The 23,543-nt window shown below is 43.3% G+C and overlaps 1 protein-coding gene across 2 annotated transcripts in view; it reads left to right on the top strand.

Annotated features, from left to right (window-relative positions):
* Positions 1-23,543, top strand: part of WWC1 (WW and C2 domain containing 1) — a 202,192-nt gene that overhangs the window by 96,308 nt on the left and 82,341 nt on the right. For both annotated transcript variants that reach the window (XM_049874282.1, XM_049874283.1), the window contains one exon: positions 5,148-5,257. In XM_049874282.1, coding sequence (XP_049730239.1) covers positions 5,148-5,257 — 110 coding nt within the window. The remainder of the gene's footprint in view (positions 1-5,147; positions 5,258-23,543) is intronic.

Consider the following 23,543-nt stretch of genomic DNA (forward strand, 5'->3'; position numbering starts at 1 on the left):
ATCCGGGCCGATTTTCCAGGAGGGACTGTTGTGAAACATTCAGGAATGTTTGTGTTCCTCCAGAGATTTGTAATTAAGAAGAGGCAAAACTGGTTCTTGCTTGGCACCTTTCCCTCCCTTGCTCTCACCCCTCTAGAATTTGGGTCATTTGATTGCATGATTGGGGTTTTAAGCAGCTCAGGACATGGAGAGGTTGGAAGCAGGGGCTAGACCAGACTGGATTGGGGTGAATCGCTTCATCAGAGGGTGGGGGCTGGGAGTTCTAGGTGGACCCCCAAGCACTCTCGCCACCTCTGATCTGAAAGCAGATATCTCTTTCCAGCTCACATTCTTGGCACTTGTCCGAGGTGAACCATCGTAGGCTAGAGAAGCACCCACGGTTTTCCAAGGGGGGACTGCAGGAAATGTGTGTATGTATGTATACATGCTTGTGTGTGTGTGTGTGTGTGTGTGTGTTTAAATCCTTGTGCAGCTAAAAGCACTTCTTTCCATCCCAATTCTCTAAATGACACCTCTCTGCACACTGAATAATTCATCTCCCTCTTGGCATTTGTTCCAGAGAAAATCTTGCTGTCCAGATTCCTTGTAAGTTGCAGAGTCTTCCCATAGAAGCTTTCTTCTTTCCCATGGAAGAGTTTGGATTGGACTTAAATGGGAAAGGGTGTCAGGAGTTTGGCCCTCCAGCTTCCCCCCCTACCCCCGCCCTCCAGGATCGCATTGAAGGGGACTCTGGATATCAAGCCCAAAGCCTTCCTTTCTCCCCTGGCTCTCCCCTTCCAGCTTTGCATCCTCTGTCTCACTATCCTTTATCCCTGTTGGAGACAATGTCTGCATTCACTGTAAGAGGGATTTAGCATCTCAGGCCCGGTAGGATAATCCGCATGTCTGTCTCATTGCTGATACTTGCAGCTCATATTTATTTGAGTTCTGACTTCTCAACATCTAAGGCGACGTCAGTCAGTGGGGTTAATGGCTTTCTGGAAAAGCGCTGCATTTTTTGATGTTTCAGCCCACTTCTCCCTCGCCCCCATTCCCAGCCTCACACACAGAGAACCTAGTGAATCACTTGCCTTGATGGTTTTTGAAACATGTTTGCCTTTTCACTGAGCAGCTGTGGATTACCCACGTATGTTGAATATCTTTACACCCAGGCATAAATAACTGAGGGTACCAACTACATTGAAGCTCAAGCGCCTTTTGCCTGGTACAGTCTTGCCTATAGTCCAGCTTCATCATTTGTACCTCCGGCATAGCTTACTCTGTTTTCTGGATTGTTCTGAGACTCATTTGGTCTTGTTCACTTTTATTAGCAAAGTTCAGGCTTAGGAATCAGACAGTGGGGCTTCAGGATCTACCTGTGGCCTTTTACCAGCTATGTGATGTTGAGCACGTTTTCTCATCTGTAAAATGGATGGGGGTGGGTAAGAGTGCCCACTACCCAGGGAAAGTACATGATATACACAGCATGCTTTCTAGGCATAGATTTAGCAATTATTATATATTTTAATTACAGTTAATATGTGAGCGTTATAGAGAAATTGGGTTTTTTTTTCATAATTTTAAAAGGAAAAAATAATTAAAATCCCTGTACCCAGATAACATATTAGTGTATAGCCTTCCAGCTGCTGTTCTACACACAAATGCACACACACTGGGCAAAACATCATACTGTAACAACAGCCTGTGGCTCTTCTGCCCCCAACAAGGTAGTTTTTCTCACATACTGGGAGTATCCTTCCATGTTAGTGAAGTATAGAACACTCCATCATTATTTTTTATAGTCAGGTAATTTTTGCTTCTGTGTTTTTTAATTTTCACATAAAGCCAAGTCCAAACATCTTAAACAGGATAGATATGTGCAGTATGTAGACCAAGGTTCATGACTATATTCCTAAACGCCAGTTTGCTGCCCTTTATGAAGTTATTAGACATTTCCATAACGACTTCATCTCCGGAACTACTTCAAGCGAATGATCAATTGATATATATGTTTTAAGGCAGGATAATGACTAGACATCTTTTTCTTTCTTTCTTTTTTAAATTGTGGAGAAAGTATATAGGTAACAGAACATTTGCCATTTCTACAGGCTTCACATGTACAGTTCGGTGACATTAAATTACCTTCATCATGTTGTTTAATCGTCACCATTAACTGTTCCCGAATTTCTCCATCATCCTAAACAGGCACTTCATTATTTTTTCATCCCTCATCTTCATTGGTGGAGCCAATGGCAAAGTGGTTAAGAGTTATGGTTGCTAACCAAGATGTCGGCAGTTTGAATCCACCAGCTGCTCCTTGGAAACCCTATGGGGCAGTTCTACTCTGTCCTATAGGGGCACTGTCAGTCAGAATCGACTCGATGGCAACAGGTTCAATGGGTTACATCTTCACTATTGTATTAACCTACTCCACAAATATTTATTGAGCACCAATTGTTCAGGGCATCGGATTCCATTGTTTGGATACACCATTGATTAAAATGGTTTAATTAATCCCCAGTGAGAGAACTTGTCTTGGTTTTTCTGGGCTGCAAACTGTATATTCTGAGATTCTCTGCAGCCAGTCTGACCGGAGGCACTTCTCCAGGCAGAGTGCAGGGAGAGGAATGCACTAGAAAGAGAATCTCTCTGTGATGGTCCGAGTGTACATGTTCTCTCATAAATTTTTCAGTCATCGGTAATACGGTAACTCACCATGGAGGGGTATGCCTGTGTGTGGAGCTTTTTTTCAGAGACCCTTTCAAAGATTTGCTGGGTAAAATGATATTGGACAAGATTTGGCTATTGGTCTCTGGTCTCCATTCTCCACAAGGAAGAAGGAATGAACCACTTAGAGAAGTCTGAGGAAGGGGAGGCCCTAAGGGAAGTGCCCTTTTGTTTCTGAATCAGTCTAAGTGGGGTGTGGTAGTGGTGGGGTGGGCTGAAGATGGCTTTGCGAAAATTAACCCAGACTGTCTAGTGCTGGTGCTCTTGAATGAAGAGCATTTTGAGCTGGTATGAGGAATGTTCCCATCATCCTTTTCTTCCCCATTTTTCCCTCCTTTTACTCCAAGTTAGTAGTTTTTGGTAATCTTCCAAGGGCTCAGGAGATATGTTGAAGATGTCAACTTTTAAGAGAAACTAGTTTAGTAGCTCCCAGCGGGGGGTCTGGAGACAGACCTCCTTTGGTATAATTCCAGTCCTGTCGCTTTCTAGATACAAGACGTTGAGTTTGTTATTTAGTCTTTCTTAGTCTTGGTTTCCCCTTCTGGGAAGTGGATACAATAATGAATTTGTTTTTTAGTGCTTCACACCAGAATTTGTGTTAAATGTTCTTACAAAAATGATCTTGTTTAACCTAGCCAGCGACCTGGAAAGTTATTATTATGCCCATTTTACAGGTAAAAATATTGAGGCCCAGGGAGGTTAAGTTATTTGCTAAAACAGCACAGCTAATAAGTGATGTTTATTGACTCCTCCTTTTTTAGTTATTAGTCTGTTCATGAAACTAGCCAACTCCCACAATGCAGCAGTAAGTACTGGCTAACAGAAATTTTGGGGCTATCCATCCATTCAGTCAATAGATATTTTTAACAGCCTACCAGACCCTGGATATGCAGTGGTACATGAGACACACTAACTTCTATCCACCAGGGGCTCTTTTTCAGGGTTTCTTTTTTCCCTGTATATGTTTTTTAAAGTTTGATTTAGAATGGATTCAAGAGGGAAGGAGATTATACAGCATAAAAGAGAGGATAGTTTCCTGTGGCTTGGAAGGAAGTTCATGGTCAGGAATTCTAGACCTCATCCCAGTCATCTTTCTTCCTGTTCCGTTGTGCTTCAGTTTGCCAGTCTTTATAAAGGGTGGTGAAGCAAAGCCCATGTGGACTTCCAGAAGTGGGAGGGGGTAGGGAACAGAGATGGACTTAAACATACCAATGATCATGAAATGGCACAGGACCAGGCAATGTTTCATTTGGTTATATATAAGGTTGCCAGGAGCCATAGCTGACTCAATGGCAACTAATAACAGCAGGAAACCTAGAGAAGTGGGAGAATATTAGCATGTGTATTTTAGGCAGAGGGAGCAATGGGGAGAAACCAAATGGCTCCCTGGATGGGCAACTGAGGCTGACTCTCATGTACCTAGATTTCTGACTCCCCATACCCAAAAAAAAAAAAAAAAACCCCACACAACCAAACCCATTGCCATTGAGTCAATTCCAACTCAAAACAACCCTATAGGACAGAGTAGAACTGCCCCATAGGGTTTCCAAGGCTGTAAATCTTTACAGAAGTAGACTGCCACATCTTTCTCTCAAAGAGCATCTGGTAAGTTTAAACCATCAACCTTTTGGTTAGCAGCTGGGCACTTAACCACTGCACCACCAGGGCTCCTTTTGCTCCCCATACACAGGCTAAAATACTTGCCATATAGTTTGTGATCTATTTCTCCAACCTTGACAAGCTTTGGTAATCTAGCTAGATGATTTAATCATTTGTTTGTTTGATTAATTTAGCTGCCAAGGCTGGGTGATTACCACTACTTTACCCTCCCCCCGGACTGGAGATCTAGGGGTGGTTATTACTAAGAGGCCAGTTTGGCCTGGATGGTCTAGGGGAGGACAACAGTGGGCACAAGCATTTGGGAACGAGCTCGGGAGGCAAATAAATATTGCTTATTGGCCAAATTCACAGGATGGGACATCTGTTATTCTAAACGTTATAGTTAGCCAGCTTTCCAAAGGGGAAGTGGGCATGACAAGCAGGGAATAGAGCCAGGAGGAAGATTGAGGGGTGAGTAGACAAGTAGTAGGGAAGCCAGAGAGGGCTGGAGTCAGAGTCAAGGAGGAAGAATGGAGCTTAGAGCCCTTTCCTGTAAACCCATCACCTAGGGATGCAGAAACAGAGGCCCAGAGGAAAGTGATTTCCTCAATCACTGTCAAGTTCATGGCAAAGTTGGGACTGGACTTCAGATTCTCTGCCTCCCTCCTGGGGTGATCTCATCCTGCTGCTGCCATGTGTCTGCCTTCCCAGGGATAACGGGGACAGCCAGAGCTGGAGTTACAGGGCCGGCAGGGAGGAGCCGACAGGACAAGAGAAGCAGCGAGTCTTAGGGGCTTGGCAACTGTGGGCTGATAGAGTCTGTCTCTCCTCTCCTTTGCCAGGTATACCAAACCACTCACCTTTGCTGACTGCATTAGTGATGAGCTGCCACTGGGATGGGAAGAGGCGTATGACCCACAGGTTGGAGATTACTTCATTGACCACAACACCAGTAAGTGCCTGTCTGACCTACGTTTCCAATTCCCCACTTCACCCCTCCGAGTCTGGAAGAACTACCTGCACGGGCTCTTAAAGCCAGATTGTATTTTGTTTTGTATAGATTTAGATAGAGACATCATGTGTGTTCATATAAAAATAAACTTCCAGTTTTACAAAGGAAACCATGCTAACAATTTCTCATGTCATTCCAGAAATTTCCCTATGATGTGTGTTTGTGCATGAATGTATATAACCCATTGCCATCAGTCGATCCCGACTCATAGCAACTTTACAGGACAGAGTAGAACTGCCCCATAGGGTTTCCAAGGAGCAGCTGGTAGATTTGAACTGCCTACCTTTTGGTTAGCAGCCAAGCTCTTAACCACTGCACCACCAGGGCTCCAATGAATGTGTGCATATATTCTCTTTTACATATATTGATTTCTACGTGTATTTCTTTTTTTTTTCCATAAAAGGCAGACTTAGCATTGTCATTTCCAGGCCATTTTGAGCAGCCAGAGCCCCAGCACAGCACCATGTATGTGTCTTTGTCCATAGTGTGGAGTTGTTGATTCAAATGTGTGTGTTTCTGGCCCACCCTCACTTCATATCTGCCATCCGAGTAGCCTAATCCGGAACAAAGGGTCCTAGTGGCTTTGTCTCTGAGACTATGATGGCAGAATCAGTTGGGAATGGGGAAGCATGTGGCCTGACAGGTGCAGGAGCCCAGGTAGCAGAGCCGCTTCTGGGGAGAATTGATATGTGTTGGGGCCTCACCCACTGTGCCTCCTCTTGGCTAAGCCCATGTCTGTCTTTGGCAATTTGCTGCCCCATTTGTCCGTGTCTGCAGAAGAAAGATCTTTCTGACTCCCATTCAACCTTAGGAACTATAGGATTTCCTCTACCCTTTCAGGCGGGAGGAGGAAGGGAATGTAAGGGGAAGTCTCTGGCAAAGTCTGAAGGCTGAGAATATGGCAGCAAGTCCTAACAGCCCCTGTTAACTGAGCACACACTCTGTGCTTGGTGCTTGATATGTGTTATCTCATTTAATCCTCCCGGCTGCCCTGTGGGGTGTGCCATCGGTGGGGGCAGTGGTGATTCAGAGGTAGAATTCTCGCCTTACGTGCGGGAGGCGCAGGTTTGATTTCAGGTCAGCACACCTCATACACAGCCACCATCTGTCTGTCAGTGGAGGCTTGTGGTTGGCTGTTATGCTGAATAGGTTTCAGCAGAGCTTCCAGACAAAAGGCAAACTAGGAAGAAAGGCCTAGTGATCTACTTCCAAATATCAGCCAATGGAAACCCTGTGGATGACAACAGTCCAATCTACAACCAATCATCGGGATGGTGCAGGACTGGGCAGTATTTTGTTCTATGTTTTGTTCTGTTGTGCAGGGGATCGCCATGACTTAGGGGCCAACTCCATGACAGGTAACGACAATGACTAACTACTCAAGACTCAGAGCTAAAACGTGGCAGAACTGGGATTTGGACTGCCATGGAGGAGCAAATTTGTTCTCTGACCACTTCCTCCTCTGGGTGTCAGTAACGCTCCGGCCATACTTATGTTGTGCACCTCATCACTCTGTTATAACCGTTTACCCATTGTTGTGAGTTCATCTAGAGTAATGACTGTGTCTAATGCATTTCTTGAATCCCAACCCTTTGCTTGGCAAGGCACATAGTAGGTGTGCACTTAACCTTTGCTAAATGAAAAAGGGCATACGTGCATGAATGCATGGCTAAATGGATTAATGAGCGAACTGTTGTTGGCACCAAAGCATAGAAGAGCTTCTGAGAGACAGCTAATGGCGTTAATTGCATTGTCGGGGGTGGCAAAGGTTTTTATTAGCACTCGTGATTGCTTATTGGATAATGAGAAGTAAATATGCCTAATTGAGTGTGTATGGGGAATGAGGTTAATGCTTGGATGGTTGCATGGGATGCTGGGTTAAACACTGATGTACAGGAACCCTAATCAGTCTTTCCCTGTGTCTAATTGCTGAGGGCATCCCCTTCGTTAAAATCTGATGGGGGTAGAGGGATTCTAAGGTGCTGCTGGGAGTTGTTAGAGAAATAGGAGGGAGGAAGGGCTTGCAGACAGTGGCAGAAGTTTATTCTTGAGGGTCTGATGGCAGAACTAGGCTATATGGGGAGTGAGTAAATGGAGCCACAGCAAGAAGCATTCTAGCTGGTAATGACTGGTGGTTTCACCGGCTAGCAAGCTGCTGATTTCCTCTGGGTTGGAAGGTGGCCTCATTGGATGAAGGGCACCACCACTCCAGATGGAACCAGTGAGACAAATACAATATGAATGTGGCCACCAAGTCCTGGATATTCAGCCCCATGGACTCAGACTAGTTTCATGTGTGTGTATTGGTCATTATCTGAAATCCCTCATCCAAAGTTATAGACACACTACCGCTGAACACCAAACTGCTCATAAATCCATCATTAACATTCCTTCCACCAATAAATATTTACCTTCTGTGTTCCAGGCACTGTTCTAGGGGATTGTGATACATGAGAGCATGAAATAGCACAGATCTTTGCCCTTATAGAGCTTTCATTTTGGCAAGGGAGACAGACAATAAACAAGATAAGTAGATTGTAGAGTATGTTAGGAAATGATCAGCTCTTTGGGAAAAGAGAAAGCAGAGTGTGGGGCTGAGGTAGGCTGGGGTGTGTTTGAGGGTGGTGGGGGAGGAGTGGTGGCAGGTTGCAATATTAAATATGGTCACTGGGAAGAAGACCTTATTGAGAAAATGAGATTTAAGCTAAGACTTGAAGGAGATGAGAGAGCATTTCAAGGAGAGAGGTTAGAGAGAGCAAAAGCACTCAGCTGGGATTATATTTAGTTTGTGCAATAATATGAAGGAAGCGTAGTTCAGTGAGTAGTGACTGATACCTTAAAAGCTTGCGAGTAGCCACCCAAGATACAATGATTGGTCTCTGTTCACCTGAAATAGCAGAGGAAGAAAAAGATTCAGGAATCAGGGAAGTAAATAAACATCAGGTTTAATTGCCTCCATAAACTATTGCCTCCAATACCATGAGTTCAGAAGAAATGGATGGTACCTGGCTATCATTACTGAACATTTTGATCCAGGACCCAATAGATGGATCCTAATCAATAGGAGGAAAAACATGGAACAGAACTTCATATGGAAACCAAACTTACCAGATCCACTGAGACTGGGGGAGCCCCCAAATCTAATGCCCAGAAATAATCTTTAAACCTTGAACCAAAACTATCCCATAAAGCTCTCCTTAGCCCAATTAATAAAGAATGTTTGCCTCGAGTATAGCACTCTTATAAAAAAAATTATCCATATGGAGCCATGGTGGTGTAGCGGTTAAGCATTTTGCTGCTAACTGAAAGGTCAACAGGTCGAAACCACCAGCCACTCCTTAGAAACCCTGTGGGGCAGTTCTACTCTGTCCTACAAGGTCATTCTGAGTTGGAATCGACTCGACGGCAGTGGGTTTGGTTTTTTTGGTTTTATATGAGTGTAAACTGACAACAGTTAATCTAAAGCACAGATAAGAATTTTTAAGGGGCAGAGAGCCTAAATTAATGGTGATGAAACAATATGGGTAGAGATAGAAGGGTGAGGCAATGTGAAGTATATAACCAGTATAGAACTGTTCATGTAGAAATTGTGAATGGTTATGTATAGTTATGTATTTGCCTCCAAAAATAAATAAATAAAATATTAGTTTAAAAAAAAAAAGAATATCAAGCAGGCAAATGTGCATATAGAAGAACGAGTGAAGGGAAGGGAGAAGGACACCAGGCCAGAGGGCAGCAGGGCATAGATTGAGTAGGAGCCGGTAGTCTCTCTTAAGGCTTTGGCTTTTACACTGCATCAGATGGGAGCCATTGGAGAGTTTTAAACAGATGGTTGACATGATCTGACTTACATCTTAAAAGGATCTCTCTGGCTTCTGTGCTGATAATAGACCTGTGAGAGACAACTGCAGTGGTCTAGGTGACAGACAACGGTGCGCCAGCCCAGGGTGGTAGCAGTGGAGGTAATGAGAAGTGGATGTGTTTTCAAGGTAAAGCCAATAGGCTTTTCCAATAGATTGCATGTGAGGTGTAAAAGAAAGAGGAAAGAATGACACTTATTTGGCCCGAGCAGTTAGAAGAATGGAGTTTCCATCAATTGAAATGGAGAAAACGGTGGGAGGAGTAGGTTTGAGAAGGAAGAGCAGGAGGAGTTCATTTGGACATGTTGACTTTGAGATGCCTATTATACATCCAAGAGAAGATGTCACTGGTCAGTTTAACATAGGAGCCTGGAGTGGGGAAAGAGATCTGGGCTGAAGATATGTATTTGACAGTTGTTGGCACATGGATAGTATTTAAAGACATGAAGCTGGATGAGATCATCAAAGGTATAATTAAAGACCAAGGAGAGAAGAGGACTACGGAATGAGCCATGGGTGTCTGGGCATTAAGGCAACGAGAGAAGAAGAAAACCAGAAAGGACTCCGAGAAGGAGCAACGAGAAAGGTGGGAGGAAAGCCAAGAGTGCCAAGAAGCCACCAGGTGAAGGAAGCATGTCAAGAAGAAGAGAGTCACCACCTATGTCAAAAGCTTATGACAGATCAAGTGCAATGAGGACTGAGAAATGACCAATAGATTTAGCAACATGGGTGACACCGGTGACCCAGCTTTGGAGGAGGACTGGAGAGCAAAAGCCTGACTAGAGTGAGTTTAAAATAAAATGGGACGGAAACCTTAAATCAAAAATATCCCTGAAGTCTTCTTAAAACCAAACAATGGTTTAGCTTAGCTAGTAAAAAATGTCTATGTGGTGCAGTGAATTATTTAATATGGCCCGTCTAGCCATAGTCTTTGTAATCCCCACCAAACAACTGGGTAAGACTACGCAAATGAGGTGCTTGTAGCTCACTAAGGGGATTGGATAGCTTACTGATAATGTAAATAAGGTACCATTTTGGGGGTGGGACCGTGCAAATAAAGTGTATGAAACCCTAACAAAGGGATTGGTCAGTTTTGCCATCCCGCTAGGCTTAAAACGAGCCATCCCAGAGGTGGAAAAGGGGGACCACACTACCACCAAAAAGAAGAGATGGGAGCGGAGCACATCCTTTGGACCTGTGATTGATCCCTGCACTGAGAACCTCCTAGATCCAGGAGACGGAGAGAGAGAGCTGTAACACCAGATGGCACAAGATGGTGAAAAGCAGCAGCAGAGAAACGGCAGCAGCAGAACCAGGAGACTGGCAAGAGACATTGCAGTGAGCTACCCAGCCCACAGAGCAAGGCGGTTACAGTGGATGTGCCAACCCCTCAACGAGAGAGCTGAGCGCCTTCAGGCCAAGGCTTACTGGCGAGTGGGGTGCCTCCAAACACTTACTGACAGAGCTAAAGAGCTTTGTAACACTTGCCCGAGCAGGGAACAGGCCAGGCCGAGGGGCCAAGGGCCGAAGAGAAGTGTACCCATGAAAACAGCTGAGCAGAGGCTGTCCTGATCAAAGAACTGCAATGCATTACTGAATTGTAACCTGTTAACTTCCCTAATAAACCCGTAACTGTGAGTACAGTCTGTGAGTTCTGTGTGGCCATTGCAACGAATTATCGAACGCAGCAGAGAGGTAGAGGGTGCTGTGGGAGGGTCGGCTGGTGTCAGAATTGGTAAATAGTTTGGAGAGAGGAGGTATGGCTGACCTCTGCCTCATAGGAATCAGCTTGGGCTGTTGATCTTGATTCACCTTCCCCCTTGTGAAGTTAGAGCAGGTCTGATGTGTCCACCACACCATTTTTACAGCTGGTGTCAAAAGGAGGAAGATGAAGGCATGAAGGTCTGACTCACAAGCCTTCACAAGTGTATGCTCACACTTGACATGAGGGGGCAAAGTGAAGATCAACACTAGACAGATTCCTGTGCTTCTCTGGGGGTCCTGGGGAAACGGAGATGGGGAGGACCCTAGTGACACTCTACAGTCTTTCTCCGCATCATCTAAAGTTGATTTTTTTCCCACCAGATGCTGCAATCCCAGGAACAAGGATGCATCTGCAGGTGCTAGAAGCAGGGGTGATCCCTAAGCAAGAGACTATAGCTTTAACCCTGAACCTGTGTGCCAGAATTCCCAAGGGCCTGATGAGATGGATTGTACCTTTCCCCATCCGGCAAAATTGAGGATGACAGTGAATATGGCTGTATTGCCTAGTGGTGGAAATAGCCCGCTAGTGTTGTATCTATGTAGCCCTACCCAACGTGAGTGGGAATGGACTGAGGGGGAAGCACTTGCTAGACTGGTCTTACTACCAGCAATCTGGACTGGCTGCTGTTGCAGTAAGTTTGGTCAAAAATAAATGACAAATGGAAGGAAGGAGAAATAATAGCTGAAGGTAAAGGAACGAATAAATGGGTTATGTAGCGGGAGAAATCTAGTATTATGCTGATACCTCGAGAGAGATTCAAAGCAAGGTAATAAGCTTTTCCCAGTTAAATTCTATCAGAGGCCAGAGGGTGAAGCCAAGACCACTTTTGGAGAACCTGACCAGATCAGATAGATACCTGCAGCAGATGTGAGTGGGTTGGTACCTGAATAACTTCACCCTGAGGACTCTTTGCCCTACTGAAGGATTAATTGTTAATAACTGTTTCGAACTGGTAAAATGATTGGGAAGGGGAAATTAACTCTTCAAGGATGAAAGGGCCAATAGCTAGAAGGGCCAGGGGGTATCCCGCAGTGCAGTGAATTACTTAATATGACCCTTCTAGCCATAGCTAACACCACAATTCAAAGGCGTCAGTTCTTCTTCAGTCTTCCTTATTCATTGTCCAGCTTTCACATGCATATGATGCAATTGAAAATATCATGGCTTGGGTCAGGCGCATCTTAGTCTTCAAGGTGACATCCTTGCTTTCCAACACTTTAAAGAGGTCCTTCGCAGCAGATTTGCCCAATGCAATGCATCTTTAAATTTCTTGACTGGGTGTTGATTGTGGATCCAAGTAAAATGAAATCCTTGACAGCTTCAATCTTTTCCTGTTTATCATGATGTTGCTTATTGGTCCAGTTGTTAGGATTTTTGTTTTCTTAATGTTGAGGTGTAATTCATACTGAAGGCTGTGGTCTTTGATCTTCACCAGTAAGTGCTTCAAGTCCTCTTTGCTTTCCGCAAACAAGGTTGTATCATCTGCAATATCAAAGGTTGTTAATGAGTCTTCCCCCAATCCTGATGCCCCATTCTTCATATAGTCCAGCTTCTTGGGTTACTTGCACAGCCTACAGATTGAGTAAGTATGGTGAAAGGATACAACCCTGCCCCACACCTTTTCTGATTTTAAACCACACAATATCATCTTGTTCTGGTCGAACGACTGCCTCTTAGTCTATGTACAGGTTCCACATGAGCACAATTAAGTGTTCTGGAATTCCCATTCTTCACAATGTTATTCATAATTTGTTATGATCCACACAGTCGAATGCCTTTGCATAGTCAATAAAACACAGGTAAACATCTTTCTGGTATTCTCTGCTTTTGGCCAAGATCCATCTGACATCAGCAATGATACCCCTGGTTCCATGTCCTCTTCTGAATCCGGGTTGAATTTCGGGCAGTTCCCTATGGATGTACTGCTGCAATCATATCTGAATGATCTTCAGCAGAATTTTACTTGGGTGTGATATTAATGATATTATTCAATAATTTCTGCATTCTGTTGGATTTCCTTTCTTTAGAATGAGCACAAATAGGAATCTCTTCCAGTCCGTTGGCCAGGTGTTCCAAATTTCTTGCCATAGACAAGTGAGCTCTTCCAGCATTGCATCTGTTTGTTGAAACATCTCAGTTGGTATTCCGTCAATTCCTGGAGCCTTGTTTTTCACCATTGCCTTCAATGTAGCTTGGACCTCTTCAGTACCATTGGTTCTTGATCATATGCTACCTATTGAAATGGTCGAACATCAACCAATTCTTTCAGTACAGTGACTCTGTGTATTCCTTCCATCTTCTTTTGATGCTTCCTGCATTGTTCAATATTTTGCTCATAGAATCCTTCAATATTGTAACTCAGGGCTTGAATTTTTTTTCTTCAATTCTTTCAGCTTGAGAAATGCTGGGCATGCTCTTCCTTTTGGTTTTCTAACTCCAGGTCTTTGCACATTTCATTATAAAAATGGCTTCGTGGCAGTGTCTGAACTCCTCTAACTTCACAAGGGGAAAGGAGAATCAAGACCAACAGCCCAAAGCTGATTCCTATGAGGCAGAGGTCAGATGTGCCCCCTCTCTCCACCATCTTTACCAATTCTGACACCAACTGTCCTTCCCACGACACACTCTGCTTTTCTGCTGGATTCGATAATTCATTGCAGTGGCCACGCTGAGCTCACAGACCATACTCACAGTTATGGGGTTTATTAGGGAAGTAACAAGTTATAATTCAGGCTCAGGAACACTCAAGGATACAGTTCTTCATCAGGACAGCCTCTTCCCAGCTGTGCTCACAGGAACACATCTCCCTGGCCCTAGACCTCTGCCCAAAGGCACTCAGCTTTTTTTCTCTGTGAGTTGGGAAGCCCACTGAGCCATCTCCTTCCTGTGGGGTCTCTGCCGCCACTTCTCGCCATCTTCAGGGTTACAGCTCATTCTCTCTCTCCTGGGTCCAGGAGCTTCTCAGCTCAGTGATCCTGGGTCCAAAAGACATGCTGGCTCCTGGCTCTTCTTCCTTGGTAGTGGTGGGGTCTTCTCTTTATTGCCTCTGGGGTGGCTCATTTCAAGCCCAGCGGCATGGCAAAACTGACCAGTCCCTTTGGTGGGCCACGAGTACCATATCTGCACAGTCCTGCCCAATCATTCGGTTGGAAGTTACAAGACCCATGGTGAGAAAGGACACACAAAAGCGATCCATGGCACCGCAGGCCATCCCCTGGCTTTTCTAGCCATGGTTCTTTCATACTTGGAAGATAACTTCCTCCTCCCAATCATTTTACCAGTACAAAATAGTCATTAACAATTAGTCCTGCAATAGGGCAAAGAGTTCACAGGGTGAGGTTACTCAGGTACTAGCCACTCAGGTCTGCTGCAGGTTTCCATCTAATCTGGTCAGGTTCTCCAAGAGTCATCTCATCTTCACCCTTTTTGGTGCCTGATAAAATTTAACTGAGAGAAATTATTCCCTTGTTCAGAGCCTCACGGGCTATCAGCATAGCAAAAACTTTAAGGGACCTTAGGTGCAGCCACTATATTCCAGTCCAGCAGTGCCTCCACTTTAGTCCACTCTTTCACACACAGTTACAGCCAATTACAGTTTTTACAATCACAATTAAGCCTGTTAACAAGCAACACTCACAAGTGAAACATATAATCCTATCAGCATCTTCCCTCACCCTTTCTTCCACGGACCTATCAGGAAAAGAGGAATCTATTCAGTGGGGGTCCTCCCATGCCCTCTCATTTAAAGTAAGCACACTCATGAAGCATGTAATCCAGCCCCTTCACGCCTTTATCTCCCTCCGTTTTAGATAGCCAATGTTTAAATTGTCCATCTCTCTCAAACTGGTACTCTGAGGAGACAAGCTTTTTCCTTGGTCTTGAAAAATCTTCTGTTTAGGTTGGAACTTTGAGCATCTCCATCCAAAAGCACAGTCCAGCCCAGAGCAAGCCATCAAACTGCGCAATCTACACTGGTGGCATAGTGGTAGGAGCTACACCTGCTAACCAAAAGGTTGGCAGTTCGAATCCACCAGGCACTCCTTGGGAACTGTGTGGGGCAGTTCTGCTCTGTCCTATAGGGTCGCTATGAGTCGGAATTGACTCGAAGGCAATGGATTTTTTTTTTAATACCAGCTCATGATGTCAAACATCTTTCTCTTCATTTGGTTGGGTTCTGGTCAGCTCTTCCCTAGCCATCCAAGCTAGATCACAATGGATAGCAGCCTTAGGCTCAAGAGTTCAGACACATCTCCTGGTACTTCATACAGCCCATTTACACTCATCACTAGCCCTTGGGCTAGGTCAGTGGGTTCCACCTGTAAAATCAGGAGCCCAACAACTCCTTTTACTTCTGATTAGCCAGCCCATCCTCTCACTCTCTCATCTCTAGCCCGCATGGACTGGGTCAACAGGTGTCAACGGGACATGTCCAAACTCAGCCAGTCTCTTCATTGCTACACTTCCCCCACTTCCACTCATTGAATGGACCTAGGTGGTCACCACAGCTGTCTACTTGCCAGCTCCCTTTAACTTTCAGTCCTGAAAGGGGGTTCCTTCTGATGGGCACTGACTTTTCTTGCCTCGGTGCATTCAACAGCAAACCATTCGCTCAAAATTCAAAAAGCAAACAGACACTTTTTGTTTTCCTTCTGAAGGCCCTGCCTTCAAATGCAATTCTCCAATTCTAGCAGTTCTAGGCGGTTCTGCATCTCTTTTCAAATGCACAACTGGGTGGGGCTCAGGTTTTTCAACATCAGCCCCCACTCTATACGCAGAGCCACTCCACTGAAACAGCCTGTGTTTCCCTCCACAAATCCTAGTTCCTCTTGTAGCATAGCCAATCAAGTATTGGCTGAAGGTAGAGTTACACTCTCTTTGTAATCTGTAATAAAGAAAAAAAAAACTTACACCCAATATTTATTTTGACCATACATTTATGTCTGCTTTACAACACTAGGAAACCCTGGTGGCATAGTGGTTAAGTGCTACGGGTGCTAACCAAAGGGTCAGCAGTTCGAATCTGCCAGGTGCTCCTTGGAAACTCTATGGGGCAGTTCTACTCTGTCCTACAGGGTAGCTATGAGTTGGAATCGACTCGATGGCACTGGGTTTGGTTTGTTTTTGGTTTTACAACACTAGGTAGGAGAAACATTCAATATCCATAGTACACTGAATTAAACACATAATCCTAAACACGTAACCCTTTTTTAAAACATTCAGGTTGCATCTTTTCTTCTCCACACCTTAACTATCTTCCCATTCATATGCATATGGCCTTGGGGCTCTGGCTGGGTGGAACCAGTCAACCCTGTCCCCCTATCAGTCATCCTGCTTATCTGACCTGGCTTTGGCTCCATGCTTTTCTCCCTTCAGGTACAGCAGAACATTCCTTTCAGCCATGAAAGGTAACAAAAATAAAAGCAACCATCTAGGAATCAAAAGTTTCACTTCCGAAGCCCCTTCGTTCTTTCTCTTACAAAGTTCCATGCTTCCATGAGTCTGGAGCCATTGCAAAGAATCCCACACCTGATACCAACTGTAAAAACAGCGTGGAGGATACTGTCTGATCTCCTCTAATTTCACAACGGGAAAAGAGAATCAAGATCAACAGCCCAAGGCTGATTTCTATGAGGCAGAGGTCAGATATGCCTCCTCTCACCACCGTCTTTACCAGTTCTGATACCATCCATTCCTCCCACAACACTCTCTACTTCTCTGGATTTGATAATTCATTGCAATGGCCATACAGAACTCACAGACTGTATTCCTGGTTATGGGGTTTACTAGGGAAGTGACAGGTTACAATGCAGCCTCAGGAACAGTCAAGGATACAGTTCTTCCATCAGGACAGCCTCTTCCCAGCTGTGCTCTCAGGGATGCCTCTCCCTGGCCCTAGGCCTCTGCCAACAGACACTCAGCTTTCTCTCTCCATGGGCTGGGAAGCCCACTTTGCTGTCTCCTGCTGCCAGGTATCTGCTGCCGGTTCTCTGCTGCTGGGTCTCTACTGCCAGGTCTCTGCTGCCAGTTCTGTCTTCAGGGTTACAGCTCACTATCTTCTGGATCTAGGAGCTTCTAAGCACAGGAATCCCCCGTCTAAAACACGTGCTGGCTCCTGGCTGTTTTTCATTGGTCGTGGTGGGGTCTTCTCTTTACCACCTCTGGCTTGGCTCATTTCAATCCCAGCAAGATGGCAAAACTAACCAATTCCTTTGATGGACCACAATTACCATATCTACACAGTCCTGCCCAATCACTTGGGTGGAAGTTACAAGACCATGGCTAGAAAGGCTGTACAAATACGATCCATGGCACCACAATTACAGTACTTTGTCTTCTTGAGCTGCCCTTTGAAATCTTCTGTTTAGCTCTTTTACTTCATCATTTCTTCCATCACGTTAGCTACTCTACTTTCAAGAGCAAGTTTCAGAGTCTCTTCTGACATTCGTTTTGGTCTTTTCTTTCTTTCCTGTCTTTTTAATGACCTTTTGCTCTCTTCATGTATGATGACCTCAATGTCATTCCACAGCTCATCTGGTCTTCAGTCTTTAGCGTTCAACACATCAAATCTATTCTTGAGGTGGTCTCTAAATTCAGGTAGGATATATTCAAGGTCGTACTTTGGCTCTCGTGGACTTATTTTAATTTTCTGCAGCTTCAACTTGAACTTGCATATGAGCAATGGATGGTTTGTTGAGCAGTTGGCCCCTGGCCTGGTCCTGACTAATGATTTTGAGCTTCTCCAATTACAGAATTATGGAGTCCAAAGACAGGAGGGAGAGTACTGAGGGGAGTATTGAGGGGAGAGGGAGTAGTTGATGTTAGAGATGATGAAGTGGTATAGCAGTTTGGAAAAGCTGGATATTTGGGACACCTTTAACCGCTGCCACATAGGAACCAGCTTTGTGCTGATCCTTATAAAAAGAAATTATTCATTTAGTCTGCCTTGAGCATTATGCTCTTTTAAGAACTATATGGGATCAAATTGACAACAGCAACTTGAAAGATTAGGTAGAAACCATAGGGGCCAGTAAGTTTATGTGAATGGGGGAGGAATAACTCAGAAAAGGAGGGTTAGAATGATTGCACGACTGGAAGAATGTAATCAATATCACTGAATTATTCATTGAGAACTGTTGAATTGGTGTATGCTTTGTTGTATATATTCTCATCAACAACAAAGTAGATTAAATTAAGAAAAAATAAAATTGGAAAGTGAGGAATTGGAAACAGCAAATATAGACAACTCTTTGCAGCATATAATCATTTTTATTATTTCAAATGTCAGTGTTAAATATTCCCACTGAGTGTTCACAGGCATCATAATTATATGGTTTTAATCAGTGCTCAAGTTATGTGTTCTGCTTTGTTCTTTTAATACTATGTCATGAGTATTGGAGGGATGCTACATAATTTTCACATTTTTAATACAGCAAATAGATGAATAAATACATTTTAACACATACAATGAATGTACCATAATGCCCTTATTAGTGACTTTTTGGGTTATTTCCATTTAGTATTCCATTCTGTATATAAATAACACAGTGAGGAAATTCTTTAGGCATATTGATTTTTCTTTCTTTGATAATTCCTGAAGATAAAAATATTCCAAATGTAGGATCACTGGGTCAAATGTTATGAACACTCTTGAGGCTTTGGTACATGTTCCCAGACTGATGAGTATGTCTAAAGGATTGTATCAGTCTGTATGGCCACAAGCAATAAGGGTACCATTTTTCCCATACCTTTATCAATATAGAACTATTTTCATTTGTTTTTATTTTTGCTAGAGTCATAGGTTTAAAATGGTACTTCACTGTTTTTAATTTGTGTTCCTTTGCATAGTATGAAGGTTGAATGTTCTCCAGATGTCTAGCTATTTTTAAGACAATTGCTTTTTGTTGTTGTTGTTAAAACTGTTGGAAAATACAGTATTGTTAGCCATGGGGTGTGTAAAAGCAGGTGTGTGGTGTATACAGGAGGCGGGGTGTGGAATGTATAGAGAGTGTATGAGTGTGGTGAGCCTCTATGCTATAATGAGGATGTATGTGGGACGTGTTTGTAGGCAGAGGTTTAGAGTGTATGGGGAAGGCAAAGGAAGTATGGAGAAGGGGAACTCAACCATGGCTGCACTAAATCAGCTAAAAATGTTGAAAGTGGCTGCCTTTTGGGAAGGAGAACTTGGGGGAGAATGAGGCGGGGAATATTTTGTGTGGCAAACTTGGTAATATGCTTAACTATTAAACTATGTCCGTGTGTCACTTTAATAAAAACGAGAGCTGAAAAATGCTGGCCAAGGTAATCTTTAAGGTGTAAGCTAGGAATAATGTTGTCTATTTTGTTGAGATGGACTTGTGGAAGAGTGGGGTCAGCAGAAGCGTTGGGCTGTGGGCTGACCATCTCAGAGTAGGACTAGTTTAGAAAAAACAGCACTTAACACATCACCTTAGAGCCACTTAATACATCACTTTTAAGGAGCCCTCGTGATGTAGTGGAAACCCTGGTGGCGTAGCAGTTAAGAGCTACAGCTGCTAACCAGAAGGTCGGCAGTTCAAATCCGCCAGGCACTCCTTGGAAACCCTATCAGGCAGTTCTACTCTGTCCTTTAGGGTCGCTATGAGTCGGAATCGACTCGAGGCAGTGGGTTTTTGGTTTTTGGTGGTGCAGTGGCTAAGTGCTGGGCTGCTATCTGAAAAGTTGGTAGTTCGAACCCACCAGCTGCTCCACAGGAGAAAGATGTGGCAGTCTGTCTTTGTAAAAGATTACTCTGTAAAGTAATCTCTGTAAAGAATACTCTGTAAAGCAGTTCTGGTCTGTCCTATAGGGTTGCTATGAGTAGGAATCGACTCGATAGAAGAGCGTTTAGGGAGCTTGACGCCTGAAGGATCATGCTTTCAACAAATTTTGGTGGTACAACTGGTATCCCTAAGGAAAAAAAATAAATAGACCTCGGCTCCTACTCCTGCTGTCACCGTATGCAGAGATAAACTCAGAATGAACCATAGACCTAAACATAAAAGCTGAAACTATGAAACTTCTAGAGGAAAGCATAGGAGAAAGTTTTCAAGGTTTTAGGGTAAGGAAAAGTACTAAAGGAAGTTCAAGCTGCACCAAAGGCATTGGTGAAAAACAAGTCTATGGGAATTGACGGACTACCAACTGCGATGTTTCAACAAAGGGAAGCAGCGCTGGAAGTACTCACTCATCTATGCCGAGAAATTTGGAAGACAGCTACCTGGCCAACTGACTGGAAGAGATTCATATTTATGCCTATTCCCAAGGAAGGAGATCCAACAGAATATGGAAATTATCGAACAGTATCATTAATATTGTATGCAAGTAAATTTTGCTGAAGATCATTCAAAAATGGTTGTAGCAGTATATCAACAGGGAACTGCCAGAAATTCAAGCTGGAATCAGAAGAGGACATGGAACGAGGGATTTCATTGCTGATGCCAGATGGATCTTGGCCGAAAGCAGAGAATACCAGAAAGATGTTTACCTTTGTTTTATTGACTATGCAAAGGCATTCGACTGTGTGGATCATAACAAATTATGAATAATATTGTGAAGAATGGGAATTCCAGAACACTTAATTGTGCTCCTGTGGAACTTATACATAGACCAAGAGGCAGTCGTTCAAACAGGACAAGGGAATACTGCGTCTTTAAAATTAGAAAAGGTGTGGGGCTGAGTTGTACCCTTTAACCATACTTGTTCAATCTGTAGGCTGTGCAAGTAATTGAGAAGCTGGACTATATGAAGAAGAATGGGGCATCAGGATTGGAGGAAGACTCATTAACAACCTGCATTATGCAGATGACACAACCTTGCTTGCTGAAAGTGAAGAGGACTTGAAGCATTTACTGATGAAGATCAAAGACCACGGCCTTCAGTAGGGACTGCACCTCAACATAAAGAAAACAAAAAGCATCACAACTGGACCAATGAGCAACATCATGATAAATAAAGATTGAAGTTGTTAAGGATTTCATTTTACTTGGATCCACAATTAACACCCATGTAAGCAGCAGTCAGGAAATCAAAGATGCATTGCACTGGGCAAATAGGTTGCAAAAGACCCTCTTTAAAATGTTGAAAAGCAAAGATGTCACCTTGAAGACTAAGGTGTGCCTGACCCAAGCCATGGTGTTCTCAATCGCTTCATATGCGTGAGAAAGCTGGACAATGAATAAGGAAGACCGAAGAAGAATTGACACCTTTGAATTGTGATATTGGCAAAGAATGTTGAATATACCATGGACTGCCAAAAGAATGAACAAATATGTCTTGGAAGACGTACAGCCATAGTGCTCCTTAGAAGCAAGAATGACGAGACTATGTCTCACATACTTTGGACATGTTATCAGGAGGGATCAGTCCCTAGAAAAGAACATCATGCTTGGTCAAATAGAGGATCAGTGAAAAGAGGAAGACCCTCGATGCGGTGGACTGACAGTGGCTGCAACAATGGGCTCAAGCATAGCAACAATGGCGAGGATGGTGCAGGACCAGGCAGTGTTTTCGTTCTGTTGTTCATAGGGTCGCTATGAGTCAGAACCGACTCGACGACACCTAACGACAACAAAGATTTTTAAGACAAGACACGAAAAGCTCTAACCACAAAAGAAAAATTGATAAATTGGGCTTCATCATATGAAAAACTTCAAAAGACACCAGTAAGAAACTGAAAAGGGGGCTGTTTTTCCTCTTCTCACAATGGTGAGTTTATGGTGTATACATTTGTCAAACCGTATCGAGCTACATATGCATTTTATTTAAATGAATGCATTTTTTAATTTAAATGCTGCTGATCTAAATTAAATAAGTAATGGCCCGGATCATCGTGTAGCCCAGTTAAGTTGAAATCTCTACGGTAATTCCAATAAGCAGCCAGGTTGAGAATCAGTGTTGCAGTGTGGGGGGTGTGTGTTGTGCTTATCTGTTTGTCCATCCATCTGTCTATGTTGATTCATACTATAAAGAGGAGCGTGGGCCACCAGAAATGGGGAATCTTTACCTGCTGATGGGAGTTGGACCCCACAGCAGCTGTCCTTCATCCAAGTTTATAGTTTCTCCCTTCCCTTTTTTTTTAATTTTATTGTATAAACGATAACAAAATGTATATATTAACCATTTTTAACTGTATAATTTAGTGATATTAATTACATCCACCTGTTGTGCAGCCTTTACCACTATCCATTTCTAAAACCTTTTTATCACCCCAAACAGAGATTCAGTACCCATGAAGCAATAACCCCGCATTCTCCCCTTCTCTGGGAACCTCTAATCTACTTCCTGTCTCTATGCCTTTGTCTGTTCGAGATACATCTTACAAGTGTGATCATACAATGTTTGTCTTTTTGTGTCTGACATTTCACTCAGTATGTTTTCAAGGTTTATCCCTGGGGAAGATCTCTTAAATGAGGAACTATTGGGCCACAGGTTATACACATTTTAAATTTTAATAGATACTACCACATTACCTTCCATGTTGTAGCATGTATCATGACTTCATCTCTATTTATGTCTGAATAATACTCCATTCCCCTCTTTATTTATTTATTTATCCTTCTCTTGCAAATATTCCTCCCTTGTATTTGGTTGAAGCAATTTTGTGCCGTTAGCATTATTTAGACCTTGTTTCCTTTCCCACAAGAAGGGAGGAGAAAGGGCTTGAATAATTGCTATTCTCAGACAATTTAAAAACTGGTCTTAATCAATCATTTGGGTTTACTTTTACCATCATTTGTTTACTTTACCCGGACATATGTACTTCACAGCTTCCTGGAAGGCAGTAAGGCAGGGCTCAGTATTCCCTTTTATAGATGCAGAAGAAGACTCAGAGAGGTTAAGTGACATGCCTATTGTAGCACAGCAATTATTGGCAGGGATAAGAAGAACTTGGCTCTGCTGCCTCTTAAGTCATTCTTCCCCCCACCCCCATACCCCATTTGAGATGCTCATTTGGACCTATTCAGGAGGAATGAGAGGTAAAGGGCTTAATTCAGGAAGTACAAACTCAGATGTTCACATGGCATAAATGCGTGAAGCTAACCAACAGTACTGGAGTCTGTGGCATATTGATTCACATTTCCAGGCATGTGGACCCAAGGCGGGTAAATCTTCTGAATGATCAAAAAAAGCCAGAAATCAAGATTTTAATGGCTAATTCTCCCTATTTTTATATCCCAGTAATCAATTCAAAATCAATAAAACACTTTGGGCTATGCAAAACCTGTCTACAGGGTAGACCTTCCACATGGCCATAATTAATTATATGACTTCTGGCTTGTCTATCACCCCTACCTTCACCCACCAACTGGGAGGTGACCAAGGAGTAGACAGTTCATGGACATTGACTCTTTGGCATTGCTTTGACTTCCTCCATGTCTGCTCAGCTGCCAGGTGCCTTTTCTAAAATGTCTCTCTCTTTTTTTTTTTTCCCCAAATTATTACTGAACATGTTTATTATACACATAACTGAAAAAACAAATTAAAAAAAATGAAAAAACAGTATCTGGACACCGTGAAATAACTACTGTTTATATCTTGCTAAATTTTCTCCCAGTCTTATTGAGAATGTACATGTTTATTTTGA

This window comes from Elephas maximus, chromosome 2 (genome assembly GCF_024166365.1).
Source record: "Elephas maximus indicus isolate mEleMax1 chromosome 2, mEleMax1 primary haplotype, whole genome shotgun sequence".
Classification (NCBI taxonomy): domain Eukaryota; kingdom Metazoa; phylum Chordata; class Mammalia; order Proboscidea; family Elephantidae; genus Elephas; species Elephas maximus.